The sequence below is a fragment of the Microtus ochrogaster genome, chromosome 7 (assembly GCF_000317375.1).
Source record: "Microtus ochrogaster isolate Prairie Vole_2 chromosome 7, MicOch1.0, whole genome shotgun sequence".
NCBI classification, from domain to species: domain Eukaryota; kingdom Metazoa; phylum Chordata; class Mammalia; order Rodentia; family Cricetidae; genus Microtus; species Microtus ochrogaster.
In genome coordinates this window covers 24,701,020-24,717,286 of record NC_022014.1, presented here as the reverse complement: position 1 = coordinate 24,717,286, position 16,267 = coordinate 24,701,020, and the positions used below count along the sequence as shown (strand labels likewise).

Sequence of the window (16,267 nt, the reverse complement as noted above, 5' to 3'; positions counted from 1 at the left end):
CGTAACAAGACTGTCTCCCGAAGCGTGGGACACTCCATGGCCCTCACTGGAACCGAAGCAGCTGGACATGACACTAAAACAACAGAAAGGCCACACGATGTTCCCAAGCATCCTCTCCCTCCTGCTTCCTGACTGTGAGCCTCTTACCTTCATGGTTGGGGGTGCAGTGAGAGGAGGGGACAGTGGCCGATCTGGGAGGGTCACATCCGAGCTGTTGGCCAGCTCCTGCTTCCTGCAAAGAGACCAAAGGACACAGAAGCTGTGAGCGAAGGCTGTCTTGAACCTTCCCTCTGTGATCTAAGAGCGGCTGAGCCTGAAGACATGGAGGATGATGCAGAAAACTAAAGCTGACTGCATTTCTTCCCTGGGATGTTCTAACACCAAAAGCAGTGCTGCGGCAAGGGCAGGTCTAGTCCACCAGGGCATGTAAGTCCTCAGGGGCATGCCAGAACCTCCAAGGATGGACCTCAAGAATCTGCTTCTCACATGGTTCTGATAAACCCAAAGTCTCAGAACCACCAGTTTTAAAAGACACAGGACTAGGGTCAGAGAGAGATGGGAAGAGGGGTCATCATGTAGAATTCATTTTCACTTGGGCGTCTCTGTCCATTTGGACATGCACACACACACACAAAAATGCCTGCACACACACACACACACACACACACACACACACACACACCATGGCCACAGACCCAACCCTTGTGAGGACAAGGTTGCCTACTATAGAAGGTGCAGGTAAAACTTATTTCAGTCCATATGGGATAGAACCAGGTTTGAGGCAGCTAAACAGAGTTGAGTCACCATGGAAACGCTGCTCTCACACACTCCCCACTTCCCATCTGGCCCTTGCTGGTGACCAGAGAGAGCCTGTTTGCTGTCCCATCACCAGGCAGACTGCTTAGGTTGGGAGAAACCTCCAGAGCGAGTTATGCAACAGGGCCATCTGGGCAGAGATGAGGGATTTCCCTAATGGGCCATGGACTCCGATGTGCCCTAGAGGGGAAGAATGGATAGCCAAAGCAACAACCCTGAGAGCCTACAAAGACCCTAACTGCGCTGTAAAAGCCTTACTCTCACAGAGGCCCCACCATGAAGCACCCAACAGGCAGTCATGTCTGTGTTAAAGGACCAAGACCCGCTATTCCCCATCAGAGAGAACACTCTGTACCTCTTCCCAGATCATGGCCTGCCAGTAGTAGTGACAGCCCCGAGCCAGGCTGCTCCTTGAAGGAAACCCACATTCCCTAGAGCCATACTCCCCAACTTTCTGGAGAGAAATTCCTCCCCTGGGGCCCAGATACAGTCTCACACTGGCTCCCCAGATCACAGGAAAGGACAGTCTAATACTTGAGAAACCTAGCTAGGAACAGCACCGTACTGTCTACCACAGAGCCCCTTGCTTTGCTTGTAGCCAGCCACCCGCTCTGTCCTTTAAACAGCCAGACAGGGAGATGGTGAACATCTGGCTTGGCTCAGGATCCACATGATGGACTAACCTCAACCCTGGCCAGCTCCCTTTCTCTCCTCCATCTGCCTGCGTCCTTACTTCTCCCGGCACCTTGGTGGGAGAGGTCTCCTCCCTCCTGGTCCAGACTGTTATTGGCCCAAGAACCAGAAAGGACAAGATTCAGCAATGTGTGTGTGTGTTGTGTGTGTGCACACGCACACACACGCAGGAGCTTTGTCTGCCTCTCTACACAAGTCACCAGCCTCACTTCCCATGTATCAACTCAGCCATGGCAGCTCTGCTGCCCTCACCTGCCTCCTGGTGAAGCTGGCCCAGCACGGCCTCTGCCCTCTGCCCTCTGCCCTCTGCCCACTGCCACTCATCCCTCTTTCAAGCAGCCTCTTCTTCTCTTGATGGGCCTGTCCCATGGGAGCCAGAAAGGGGAAAGGGGAAGGTTGATCAAGGGTGGGAAATACCATACTCAGGAACCCCAGGCAGAGATTAGGGCAGCTCCCTTGGGAGTTGGGAGGCTGGTAGGGAATGGAGAAGAGGCAAATCCTCCATGAGAGAACACAGGCTGCTCTGGGCTCAACTTCCAGCCAGGCCTTGGTAGGCAGATGACTTCAAGTGCACCTATAACAGAGGCACACTTACCATCCCTCTTGACTCCTTCCCTTCCTCCAATTTAAGAGCTGAGTGTCTATTGTCAGTTAAACTGTGTCCCCTCAAAAAATGGTATATTGACATTCAATCTGCGGCACCTCTGAAAGAGTCTCTGCAGATGGAATTGAGTCAAGATGAAGTCGTGAGGGGCTGGAGAGATGGCTCAGAGGTTAAGAGCACTGACTGCTCTTCCAGAGGTCCTGAGTTCAATTCCCAGCAACCACATGGTTGGTGGGAATTGATCTGGTGCCCTCTTCTGGCATGCAAGCATACATGGAAGGAATGTTGTATACATAATAAATAAATAAATCTTAAAAAAAAAAAAAGATGAAGCCGTGAAATGGGCCTTTACTATGCCCAGTGCCCATGTAAGAAGAGACCCATGTCACCATCATGGCATAATGGACTTAGACGGCAGAGTGACGTGGCTGCAGGTGGAGGACTGCAGAGGACTGCACCAGCTGCCAGGAACTAGAAGGGACAGGGAGGACTCTTCCCCACTGTCATCAAGCAAATGTTTCTACTGACATCTTGTTGGAGTCCCAACTTCCAGAGCTGAGAAAAGGAATGTCTGCCAATTCTAGCACTTGGTCACAGCAGCCCTGGGAAAGAAATAACACGGGACAAGTTCTCACCTCTATCCTTGTCCTTGTGACTGAAAGACCAGAATGAAGAAGGTGAAACCCCAGCTTCTACCACAACCCCACCCCCTAATCTGATCAGCTGAGTCCAACCTTGCCCTGCCCGAGCCCTCATGACAATGACATTTCCATGTGAGCTATTGTCACCCGCAGGCCAGACCTAGGCACCAGCTGGCACAAAGATAAGATAAGGTGAGAGCCACACACGCAGCGTGGTTCCTGCTCTTTTCTCTCTCGCTCGGCAAACACATCACACAGGAGTAGGTGAAACTGATGTGATTCTATCCAGGGATAACCTTGACCACTCTCACTGGTTAAGAGCAAAAGGTAAATCATTAGCAGAAGCAACAAGATTCTTGTGATCCACAGTGTCGTGACTCTGAGACTGAAAACTGCCCCTCCCACTGACCCAAACACGAACATAGGCTGTAAGGACATATGGCCCAGTATGTATCCAGGAAACACATAAGGGAAGGTGCTGGTGATAGGGACAGGCAGAGGAGAGGAGAGGGGGAGAGAAGGATGGAGAGAAGGCAGAGAGGAGGAGGAAGAGCCTATTCTCGGCTGAAACACAGAGGCACGCAGGCACTAAACACGCAGGTCAGGTCACGGGGGTTCTGGAGGCGCTGCCCACTCAGCATATCTGCTGCGGCAGAGCCAAATGGGCTAACGTTCTCGACTCTGAGACTGACTCCTAGAAGCCTAGGAGATCTCAGGGCAGAGGGGAGGGTGCAGGGCAGCCAGGAGAGACCCCACTTGGCTTTACCAAAATGCAGTCTAAACAGAGAAGAGCAGCAAAGCTGGGCAGAGCCCTTGGGAGGTCCCTATGTCGGCAGCTCAGCATCCAGGATTCATGTCTCTACCCTCAAAAGGCCTGGGCCTTTTGCACACCACTATGCAGTGTCCTACAGCCAGAATCAAGGGATTCCTGGGTTCAAGTTCGGTTCTTCCTGCTACTCTGTCACATGACCTCACCTCTCTGCCTTGGTGCCTTCAACTGCAAACACAGGAGTGGCGCTGTTCTGAGGAAGTAAAAGCAATGCTGTGGAATAAAAATATGAAGTTCTGTACAAATTTAGTCTAGGGTAGTGACAATATGATTCATAAAATGGTGATGTGGGACCAGCATAATGGCTCAATGGGCAAAGCCACAAAAGCCTGAGTTCAGTCTCCAAGCCCCACATGGTAGAAAGAAAGAACTGACTCCCACAGGTTGTCCTCTGGCTTCCACCTGCACACTGTGGCATATGGGCACACCAGTGCACACGCACACACAAAGAGGTATGTGCACTGGGGCGCACTTAATAAAAAAAACTAACTAAGGTATCAATCCATAAACAAAACCAAATGGTGAGCTAGCCTCCAAGTGGAGAAAGAGAAGCAAGGATCCAGGCTGTGTAAACGTCTTGTAAAACATTTCTATCACCCCAAATAAAGCAACAGTCGTCGCCCCTGGAGATCTGCTCCCGGGATCATAACCACCCACTGGTTAATAATCAACAGCAAGAAAATACCCACCGAGCAACAGACGGCCCTGGGGCAGGTGCAAGGCCTCCCCCACCCACAGCAGAATTCTCACAAACCTTCATCTCCCAGCACCCCAGCTCCCCAGCCACCCCTCAGGCACTTAAACTTGCTTTCCACATCAGCCAAACTAGAGGAATACAGACAGCTGGATGCTTTGACTAGCTTCTCGAGAGAAGGAAACAAAAAAGGGTGTAAAACGTGAGACATGGGAGGAAAAGGGAGAAATGACCCAAATGTCCCAGCTAGTGAGTGATGGGCCAGATGCACGCCGTCTATAAAATGGGATATTGCTTCACCATGAACAGCAATGACACACAGATACACACTATGGTACGGACGAACTCTGAAAGCACAATGGTAAGTGAAAACAGCCAGTCAAATAGGGACACAAATAGGACAACCCATGGTTTGTGACCCCTTTAGGGTCAAACTGCCCTTTCACAAGGGTCACCTAAGAACATCAGAAAATACATATAGCCAGGCGGTGGTGGCGCACGCCTTTAATCCCAGCACTCGGGAGGCAGAGGGAGGTGGATCTCTGGGAGTTCGAGGCCAGCCTGGTCTACAAGAGCTAGTTCCGGGAGAGGCACCAAAGCTACAGAGAAACCCTATCTCGAAAAAAAAACCATATATTTACACTATGATTTATAACAGTAGCAAAGCTACAGTTATGAAGTAGCAATAAAAACAATTTTATGCTTGGGGGTGAGCACAACATGAGGAACTGTATGTATTAAAGGGTTGCAGCATTAGGAAGGCTGCAAACCCTTGCTCTAGATAACTCCCTTTCCATGAGAGGTCCAGAACTGGCACATGTGAAGCCAGAATGCAAATTAGCAGTTGCCAAGATGTTGAAGGAGGTGGGCAAAGGGAAGGCAGTTCATGAGTGGTTAAAACGCTCTACAACTCGACTGCCATAGTGACTGCACAGCCCTGTGAGTGTAGTGAGACCCAGAGAACACCGTATACTTTCAAAGGATGAATTTCGTGGCATATGAATTATATCTCAATTTTAGAAAAAGGAACAAGCAGAAGGGGGCTGGAGGTTCTGCTGTTGAATTTCTTCTCCAGCTGTCCTTGAGTCTACTAGGCCCCAAGTGGTGAGTGGGTCCTTGCTTTGCGGCAAAGGTGGTGACCATGGTGACCACACACAGCGCTGAGTGGGGCTTCCTTGCTACTGTCACCTGTTGAAGGCCCTGTTCTGCCCCACAGCCAGCATTCTTAAGCACCAGCAGCTTAGTCATGCGTTAGGAGAAGAGTTAGAGTTCTAACTTTCACATGTCCCACCCTACAGAGCCAACTAAATCAGAGACCATGGGCTAAAAACCTGAGCAAAATCAAATGCTCCAAGAGAATTTATCCTGAGACACAGAGGAGGGAGAGGTGGCTGGGAAGTCAGGCTGAGCTCTGGTCCTGGTGAATGGTACCCTCTGCCTCTTGGCGTCTTTGCTCTCTCTTCTGCAGAGCAGAATGGATGCGCTGACTCTGGACTCCAGTTCCATCTACAGGACTAGACTTCATGGGAGCAGAGAGTCATGTGGTCACAGGACAGGCTGGGAAGAGCACAGACCGCAGGGACCAGGCAGTGGAGGCTGAGAGTTCATGCTCGAAGAAGTCTGCCAGAAGTCGGACATGGTGGTACACGACTGTAACCCCAGCACTCGAGAGGCAGAGGCAGGCAGATCTCTGAGTTTAGGCCAGACTGGTCAAGTTTCAGGACAGTCAGGGCTACACAGAGAAACACTGTCTCAAAAAGAAGAGGATGAAGAGGAAGAAGAGGAAGAGGAGGAGGAGGAGCAGAAGGAGGAGGAGGAGGAAGAAGAAGAAGAAACAGCACAGCAGCTCTTACCTGCCGGGCCACTTACAGAGACCCAGGACTCAGCAGCATGCTCACACGGTCCTCATTCTAGCACCCGGGTATGCTGCGATGTCATTATGGGTGAGAAGCAAACTCTTCTAAAGTTCATGCTAACTTTATAGGTTAGAAAGCCAGACTCCAGGCCTGAGTGAGGGAGGCAAGCAGTTCAAGAGCACTAGTGTGAGTTTCTGACAGGCCTTAACTTGACGCCCAGCATCAGCCCTGACTAGCTACGTGGTCAATTTATTTCCCCTCTCTGCCTGTCAGCTTCCTCATCAGAAATGGTGCTAGTTTCCCTACCCTGACATTCTGAAAAAGGCTTGGAAAGTCCTCAGAACAGTATCTGGGTGTACACAACAGAAACACATTAGATGATCACTGTTGTTCCAACTGGCAGAAGTAAGTCTGCAGGAGAAGGAGCAGGAAGCCAGTCAGAGCGCAGAGGTAGACCAAGGCAGGAGCAGATATAAAATCTCAGTAACTTGGATGTGGGCATTCCTGAGTCTAGGGGGCTGAGTGTGCGAGCCCCAGTCCTAGCCTGGAGAAGACAGAGAAAGGGGCACAGATACCATAAGTATGCACAAGGGGCATTTAGATCCGCCTGGCTAAGCTGGGGTGAATGTCCAAGAAGGGAAGGACCCTGAAGAACTAACAGTGCAGAGAAGGCAGTGGCACAAGGTCTGGAATGAGAGGGTACAGTGGAAGAAGTCCCTTGATGAACCCTACAGCACAGAATAGCAGAGCTGTTGACCCGGGTGCTCTATCTCATCCTCACATACAGTCTAAGGGCATCCAGAGCTCCATAGCACAATGCTGGACCTTTGGTGACCTGAATCTCTCCCAAATGGCAACCCACCCCAGCCCAGTTCAATCCCATGGTTCAAGGATAGAAACCAGCAGCACATGGGAGAAACTGGGGAGATGTCGTCTGATAGCTTAATTATATAGTTAGAGAATAACAGAGATGCCTTCTTCTTCTAAGAGAAGTCAGCATACGCTGAACATGCCAGAAATGAGCAGCCACAACCCCAGAAAATACATCAGGAAGCTCTCCACATTTATTGACAGACATTTACAAAGCACCTGCTGACTAGCAGCGCCCTATGTAAAGGGAGAAAAGAAGGGGCTAATGGAGTCCTCAGGTTCCCATAAGGTGTGGACAAACAACAGAGGCTCGGGCTTTGGAGGGAAAGGCCCAGGGTTGCACAGGAGATAGTTAGGTATGCCAGGCATAGACTCTACTACAAACCACACTCAAGTAGCAAGAAACGCCGAATCTGGGAACCTGGGGAAGCCTGCTCAAGGTTAGAGATGGCTGCAGCATCTCTTTGGATGTGTTGATTACAGACGGCCCTGCCCTTCCCTAAAGAACCTTGAAGCCCTAAACTGGGACAAGGGTAAGAGAAAGAGCAGCCAGAAGGCACAAGACACCACAGGACCAATGAGCCACGGAGAGCCAGCTGTGAGCAGCCAATCACCGCCTGTGGGGTACCCACACAGGCAAGCCATCCTGAGAAGGTGAGCCTTTGCTGAGCAAGCAACTTTTAGGGCTGGCTAAAGCACTATAGCTCACACACGAGCAGGCGGGAGCTCCCGGGGTCCAGTGAGAGCCTCAAGTCACAGCACGGAAATGTGAGAGGTGGGCTTTGCACCCCAGTTCTCTGACATCGGTTCCACTGTTCTTTCCCTTCACCACGAGGAACGCATCTCAGCCTGGCCTGCCTGCCACAGCAGGAGTTGGGGGGGGGGCACCAGTGTGTGCCCTCTCCTGCCCTCTAAGCTTGAGTTTTGGCAATCAAGGCAGGCTGACTCTGCAGAGTCGGGATGTCTGGATTATTTCCAAGCATCCAAGAAGATCCAGGCAGAAACAAAAAGCACAAACCATCCTAGTGGCACTCTACACCCACACAGAGGAAGCATAACAAAGTACTGTGAGGTCCAGGGAACATGGAGCCTACTTGAGAGATAAGCTAAGGTAAAAGAGAGGAAGACAGACAGCTATCCTCCAAAGGCTGACACCAGCAATCCACAAGGACTTCTCATTAACTACTCACCAACATCCTTTGGCCGAAGTATTATTGGTTCCATTGTGCTGATGGGGAAACTGAGGCTCAGATATGTTAAGCAACTTGCCCATGGTCATGTTACTGGAAAGTAGCAGAGCAAGCCTTGAACTAGGGTTGTCTGGCTCCAGAGTCCATGACCCTGACCACGAGCAAAAGGGGGACCTCCATGTCGCCCTGCTTCCCTGCATGGGGTGCATGCAACTCTGCTGGCTGCTGAGATGGTGTGGGACAGTCTGCATTGCAACACTCCGGCTTTTACAGGAACCTATTCAGAGCAGGCCATGCTGATTGTCCTTTTATGGTAATGGCTCAAAGTTGCCTTCAAGAGCGAGTCCATTAAAGCGAAACAGAGCCAGTTAAAGGAAAACTTTGAAGAATGTGACAAGAGCAGGGAAGGGCGTCTAAAGACAGCAGAGTAGGTGAGCATGGGCACTAAGCAATCTTAACTCTACCTGGCTGGTCTCCAAAACAGGGTCTGGGTGTTCTGCCTGTCTCCAAGAAGTGAGTTTCAGGGCAGCAGAGGAGTAGGCTGGAGGCAGAGAGAGGAAGGAAATGGGAGGAGCAGACTGCTCATGGCCAAGGGAACGCAAGCATCTGATTCCTAAGACGTTAAAGGGCAAAGCTAAGAGGGTCTGGAAGCTGAAGGGAGAGGAGACGATGGTTACACAGCAAAAGATCCTGTCTTCAGAAATATGCATGATGACTGCTTTGACTGTGATGCGCGAACAAGAAAGAAGTGAGTTTGCAAAAGGCAGATGATAAGGCAATTGCTTCAGGCACAGTGGGACAAGGAAAGCACTGGAGCCTAACCTGAAGCAGATTCCAGAAGCACAGAGGTAGAGGAGGGGACCACAAGAGGAGAGGAGGCCCCAGGAGGGCTGGTGGGGCTATAAAAGCAAAGGGAACAGGTGAGGAGGCCAAGTACCAAGGAGGGCACAGCAGGCAAGTCACCTGCTAGACCAGAGCTCCATTTGCCCAGCACTTAAGACATCCCTACCCAGCTGCACCTGTGCCCTGCAGCCCTCGCCACACCATTTGCAAACTGCCAACGGAGCAGCTTTCCTCACGTGGTCCGCGCCTCTGTTTGCCACTACCTGGCCTCAGCTGAGAACGACGTCATGGTCCAGGCAAAGGCAGCCAGCTCACAAGGTCACAGACAGCCTCAGACTCAAACATAAACACACAAAGTCACAAGGGCGCAGGATATCAGCATTTTCCCTAGCTGACGAGCACTTCTTAACCTGGATGGCAAGGGTGTGAGTGTTCGCTTTATGATTCACGCAGTTTGAGTGTATGACATTTATCATAATGAAATATCATTTGTAAACAGTGATAAGTATGTTCCCTCACTTCCGTTAGGAAGTAGAAGCAGAGATAGCTTCAGCTCAGACTTCTGTGATGGACATGTCAGACTGACCACATGCATTTATCTCACTTCTTCCAAACCCCTGGAAAACATCAGTGAGAAGGCCTGAATTGCTAAAACAAATGTAATGGACGAGGAAGCCCGGGCTATGAAAGAGAGGGTGCTCAGAAGACGGCCAATGAATGCAAGATGGGGGCTACCCGTGTCATTAAGAAAGATGCAACTGAAAAGAGCATGCTTCACCCCAGAGGAACCCAGGAAGGTCTCAGGCCCTGTACCTGATATGTAGAACCAAAAATTGAGGGGGAGAGAGATTGAGAGATACAAGAAAGGCTAAGTCTTTGGAGCCCCACCCCCAGTCACTTCCCCACTAGCCTGATTGGTTCCCCAATCTCTCCCACCATGGGAAAGTGAAATATCATTAAGAAAAGGTAGCATCTGGGTTCCTTTAAGGGCTAGGTCAGCCTGCTAACAACCGCTATCACCCCATCACGTTGCATGAAGCCCAGACGCAGCAAGCCAACTTCCCCTACTAAGCTTCGCTTCCTAGTATCTCACTCTGGGACACAGAGAGAAAGGCAAGGATGACCTGAGCAAATCTCTAACATGGTGTCAAAATAAACAAGAGGAACCCTAAGAAAACAAGCAATGGGAGGAAACAGGGGACCTTCAAAAACTACCAGGAATTAATAGCCTCAGAGAGGCGAGACAAATTTTGTAACCATGACACATGAAATAAAAATAGAATGGCCAGGGTACAAGAAAAGGGGTCTTAGGAATTAGTAAAATAATGGGGTACCTGAGGTTGTAGTATGTACAGAGCATTTGCCTAGCCCTAGCACATGCAGGGGGGGAATAAAGGAGGGAAAATGAAAATACCAGAGGACCTAATATTTGACTAATGAGTTCCAGAGACAAAGGTAATAATAATTTTTTAAAAGGCCCGAGTTGATCTCCTGGTGAGGCATGTCCCTTGGTAATGATGCCCTTGGATGCCCTTTGTTTAAATTGTCCTAGTTATTCAATTCTGGCCAAGACAGAAAAACTGAAATACCATTACTTAACTTCCATGGCTGAGTCACGAGAATTCTCGAAGCTTCCACCCGATCTCTAGGAACATTTACTCTAGGAAAAGCAAGGCAGCCCATGAGGGCTGACCGGTGAGACTTCTCTGCTGTGTCACTCCACACAGATAGATCGTATGGAGAGAGACACACGGCCAGTTCCCAGATGTTCCAAACACCCTAGTCCCTAGCACAAGAAGAAACTATCTTGGTCATTTCGGGCTCAGCAGATGCCACGAGGATGAGAACCTGGGAACTGAGCCAGAGTCAAAGCCTCTAACATATGTCCCCAGTGGAGCGTCCCAGCCACCTCCAATACCTGAGCCAGAAAGATGAGGTCCCAGATACAGTCAAAAGAGTCTGGCAGCTGGGCCGTGGTGGTGCATGCCTTGAATCCCAGCACTTGGGAGGCAGAGGCAGGCAGATCTCTGAGTTTGAAGTCAACCTAGTCTACAGAGTGAGTTCTAAGATGGCCAGGGCTCCACAGAGAAATGCTGTCTCAAAAAAAACAAAAAAGAAAAAATAAGAAAAGAAAAGAAAGTAGAGACTGGCACCAGCATGCATCTTCAATGTGCCCTAGCCAAATCTCCAATCCACAGGATATGAGCATGGCAAAATGATTATTCTACCATAACAGGATAATATTATCAGAGAAACAAAGCAAGAACGTTTCCCAGTGGGTCCTGAGCCTCTTGGTCCAAGTGAATGACACAATGAATGACACAAGATCTACCCAAAGACTCAGGACACATGGATAAAAAAAATTCAGTGACTCCAGGGAATAAATATCTATGCAGAAGAATATGAACATATATCATCAAACTTTGCAATGTCAACTCTAGAATGTAAGGATATCAAACTTTTTGAAATGATTTGGATATAAAATTTTCTATTTTATATAAAATTTAACTGGCTAACTATCAACCAACTATGGGAGTATATAATGATATTCTAAGATATCTATTTTGGAACAATAGCTCCCAAAACTTCTTATGTCCTTTCTTGGGAGGCTATCATTAAAAAGCAACCATTCATTCAAGGACAGAAGGTTCTAGAAATAAGGTCCCTTGCTAGGAAAAAAATACATAGAATAAAATAAATAGGTTCAAGCTTTTAAGGGGAAAAACTGTTATAATAGACTAAATCACAATAATAAAACAAATACAGGAAGACACATGGAAAACCTTGTTACTTTGGAGACCTGGAAACACGAATTAATCCTTAATTCTAGGAAAAATAAAAAGTTACCCACAAAAGGAAATTTAATTGTAGTTTGTTCCATGGCTTGTTAACCATATTTACACTGTCATAATAAGTAAACACAGACTATTGGATGGCGTGCATAGACAAAAGACTGGTGTACTGGGAGGTTATGCTGGATGTGGAGAAGTCTCTGTCTCGGCCACGCCATCCCTTCACTCCACTCTAAAACCATTTCCCAAATCTTAACTCTTCTGAACAAGTGACATTAGATTAGGGGTTTCCACCCCTGGCTGAACCAGAAACAGTCACATGGTGATGGCTCAGCACGTCGTGGTGAGCATGTCAGGTCTAGTGGATTGACAAGTGATTAGAGGGACGGACACCTAAGCTTTCCCAGTCCTGAGACAGAGCACGAGGCCCATGCTCACATCTGCCTTTCTTTGCTTGTGGCCCTGGTACAACACTGGAAGATAAATGTCAAGGGCGAGGGGCTCCACCTACAGACAGGCAACCAAGCACTGAAAACTCAACCCATAGTGACCAGGACGGTCACCTCAGCATAATAACACACTCAGAGCCACCACCTATGAGTCAAACCAGGGACAGCAAAGCTCTGCCTCTTCCAGCGCTGCCCTCTTCCTTCCTAGGGAAGAACAATGAAAGCTCACAGGCCTTGCTGGAAGATCTTGCCATACTCTGTGGCTGGAGGGCTAAGGGAAGGGTTTGGCAGATGAGACCACCAGTGCATAAGCAAGACTCAGGATGACAAGCAAAAAGCCACACCAGAGGCCCCTGCCCTTCAGCTGGTCTGCCATGGGGATCCCACCCACTGTCTGTCCCCAGCATGATGTCTGGTACTGAATGAGTAAACAAGAAGTTCCCAGATCTGACAGCTAGGGAACTAAGTTGAATCTAGCCTCCTCTGTAAATGGTCTGCCCACCACCGCTACCTCAGCCAGGCTCAACAGTATGAAGCAGAGTTCACCCCCTTCCCTGGCAATGTGGACTGTTATTAACCTCACATCCCTCCTTAGCTTCCTCCTCTCCATAGCTAACTGCAGAGATAACAAGAGTACCTTCCCTAACCCCCATCAACTAACATTTACCTGCCACTGTGTTAAATGCTTTGAGTATACTATTTCATTTGATCTTTTCAAACAGTCTATGGCACAGACAGAAAATGAGTCTCCCATTTTACAGAAGAAACCAAAGCTCGCAGAGCCTAACTGATCTGGGACTTGAAAGGGCAGTAGAAGATGGGTTTTGGTGGACTCCCCTCTACCCTGATCTGCTGGAGCTCGGGGGTAATTCATTAACCCCTCTGTTGGGAAAGGGTAGCTCAACACCTTGGGGACACCTTCCTAGATACACCTGATGTCCAAAGCACCTGAGGTGAGAATCGCCTTCTTAATCTTTCTTTTTTTAATTCCTTTTTTCAAGATAGAGTCTTACTATTAATACAGACTAAGCTGGCCTGGAACACACAGAAATCTATCTGCCTTGGCCTCCAGTAAGCTGGGATAAATTAAAGAGACATGCACTACCACGTCCAACATCTTGTTTTAAGAGAATATTTTTTAATTGCTTTATGATTATGTTCATGAGTGTCTTGCCTGCAGCGATGTGTGAGCACTAGGTGGGTGCCTGGTGGCTACAAAAGTATGAAGATACAGATAGTGGTGAGCTGCCATTGGGTGCTGGAAATGAAACCTGGGTCCTCTACAAGAGCAACAAGTGCTCTTAACAGCTGAGCCAACTCAACAGCCTACGAATGGTACTTTTTCATCTGTTAAATGCCTATCAAGTCATTTTATAACTCCTGCACTTCAGCTAAGAGCCAACATCTGGAAGATTGTGAGTTTGAGACCAGACTGAGCTTCATAGTGAGACTTGTCTCAAAATCACAAGGGCAGAGAATGTAGCTTGTAGTAGAAAAATGGTTCTCAACATGGAGTCAAACAACCCAGGGTCATATTTCATATATTTACATTACAATTCATAATGGTACCAAAATTAATAGTTATGAAGTAGCAACAAAAATAATTTTATGGCTGAGAGTCACCACAACATGAGGAACTGTATTTAAAGGTTAGGAAGATTGAAAACACTGAAGTAAGGCATTATTTGCCTCACAGGGTAAGACCCTGGTGGCTATCATCCTATTTCTCTGATCTTTACATTTTCTTTTAATTTTTTTTCATTTATGTATTGCAGAGGAGGCATACATGTGCCATGGTGCACACAGGAGCGAAAGGACACCTTATGAGATTCAGTTCTTCCAATTCATCATGTGGGTCCCTGAACACAAACACAGGTCCTCGGGTTTGGTAGCAGCCATCTTTACCTGCTAAATCATCTTGCCAACCACCATCTACCTTCACATTCTGTTGTAAACATAAATACATACTCATAAGAGAAAATTCTTTTCAGAGAATCAAGGGGCATCTAAGAAAGTGGCCCAGGTGGGGGTAGGGGCCCCGCCACATCTGCTTTCTGTTTTTCTGTAGTGACACGTCAAAGGACAGTGTCAGGCCCCAGAGAACAGCTCTAGCGCCTGCTGTAGGGAATCAGGGCTGAGAAAAGACTACCACGTGGGGCCTTCCTGCTGAATCATTTCTAGCTGCCCTGGTCACTTAAGTGACAAGATGATACATCAATGTCAATAAGGCTGAAGGGTCTGCCCTAGAGGCAGGGTTCTCCCCCAGGGGCACTGAAAGCAGCCTCCGCAGGCAGCAGGAGCCAGTGAAAATGAAGGATCCCTGCCCAGGGCCTCTGTCTCCCCCTCTCAGATCCACTCTGTGCCCCAGTTTGCAAGACCAAATGATGACAGGAAGAGACCACTTCTAGGCGAGCCAAAAAGTTATCTAAGCAAACAGGCATAACTTAATCCCCTAATCAAGGAACTCAGTGCAGGCACAGGAGGGGGTCACAGAGCCTCTTCCCGCTACAGGAGCTGGCCACAGCTTCAGGACCCAGAGGGGCACATGGCCTCAGCTCTGCTGGCCTCTGGCATGCACCCACAAATCACATGGCTCCTTGCAACATCTGGAGACTCTCTGTAGAAAGAAGAGCTCCTGAATGAGTGCCCCCAGGGGAAGGCATGAAGAAGCCTTCTGGGCAGAGCCTTCCAGAATTGGGTTTATTTACATACCAGGCTGTGGGCACTCAGAGCAGGGACTGCCTCACCAACTTCTTGTGGCTTCCAAGGTTCGTTCCTACACTACAAACCCTCAAAAAAAAAAAAAACCCTGCTTGCTCATTTTCATGTAACCCAGGTACATCCTGTCATCACTTTTTAAATTTTTACTATTTTATGTGTATGGGTATTTTCCCTGCGTGTGTTTAAGAACCACATATATGCCTGATATGTGTGGATGGCAGAAGAGGGCATCAGATCCCCTGAAATTAGTGTTAGAGTTATGATCTGTCAAATGTGCCCTGAGCCATCTCTCCAGACTCCTCCAGTCCACTTTAAGACATTTCTACCTATAATGCTGAACAAAGGCAAAGTATGGAGTTGTTATTTTGTTTAAGGAACATGGGAAAAAATTCTGCACATACTCAGTAAGTCTGTGATTATGTGCGTGCATGCATGCATTGTGTGTCTGTGTGTCTCTGTGTGTGTGTGTTTTCAAATACTTTGAATCTTTGAATCTATGGTTGAGTGAATTTGGGAATGTGGTCCCTGTGAATATGGAGGGTTGAAGCCATAACAATTTGCAGTGTCTGTGTTTATGTTTACTATGGTCATCTCCTCTGCCAAATAGCTCTAGGAGGCTGATCAGAATGAAGCATGAAGTTTCCTCTCATCTAGGGAGGAGCTGACCTAGGCACGGCAGAGGCTGAATGCTAGATAAAGGAGTGCACCTAGTCAGTGGAGGAACTGCACCTTAAATCCAGAACTCTAACTAGAAGGCTTGGCCTGAAGCATCTGCATATGCTGGATGGAAGGAAGGAGCTGAAGGAAGAAAGGACAGAACGGACAAAAGGACGACGCAGCACGCAACCCTGAGCTCTGCGCTCTCTTTGCCCCTCTCCCTGTTCTCCAGCCCACGGCAAGACATTATATTCAGTGTCCTAGTGCACACGTACACACACTGCACTTAGGGCCCTAGTGCACATGTACACACACTACACTCAGGGCCCTAGTGCACATTTACACACACTGCACTCAGGGCCCTAGTGCACATTTACACACACTGCACTCAGGGCCCTAGTGCACATTTACACACACTGCACTCAGGGCCCTAGTGCACACGTATACATACTGCACTCAGGGCCCTAGTGCACAGTTACACACACTACACTCAGGGCCCTAGTACACACTTACACATACTACACTCAGTGTCCTAGTGCACACTTACACACACTGCACTCAGGGTCCTAGTGCACACTTACACACACTGCACTCAGGGCCCTAGTGCACACT

The 16,267-nt window shown here is 48.6% G+C and overlaps 1 protein-coding gene across 7 annotated transcripts in view; it reads right to left on the bottom strand.

Annotated features, from left to right (window-relative positions):
- Rap1gap2 (RAP1 GTPase activating protein 2) overlaps positions 1-16,267 on the bottom strand; it is a 227,198-nt gene that overhangs the window by 101,927 nt on the left and 109,004 nt on the right. For 6 of the 7 annotated variants that reach the window (XM_026780923.1, XM_005349570.2, XM_013347349.2 and 3 more), the window contains one exon: positions 148-232. The exons of the other annotated variant lie outside the window; for it this stretch is intronic. In XM_026780923.1, the coding sequence (XP_026636724.1) occupies positions 148-232 (85 nt within the window). The remainder of the gene's footprint in view (positions 1-147; positions 233-16,267) is intronic. 7 annotated transcript variants of the gene reach the window in all.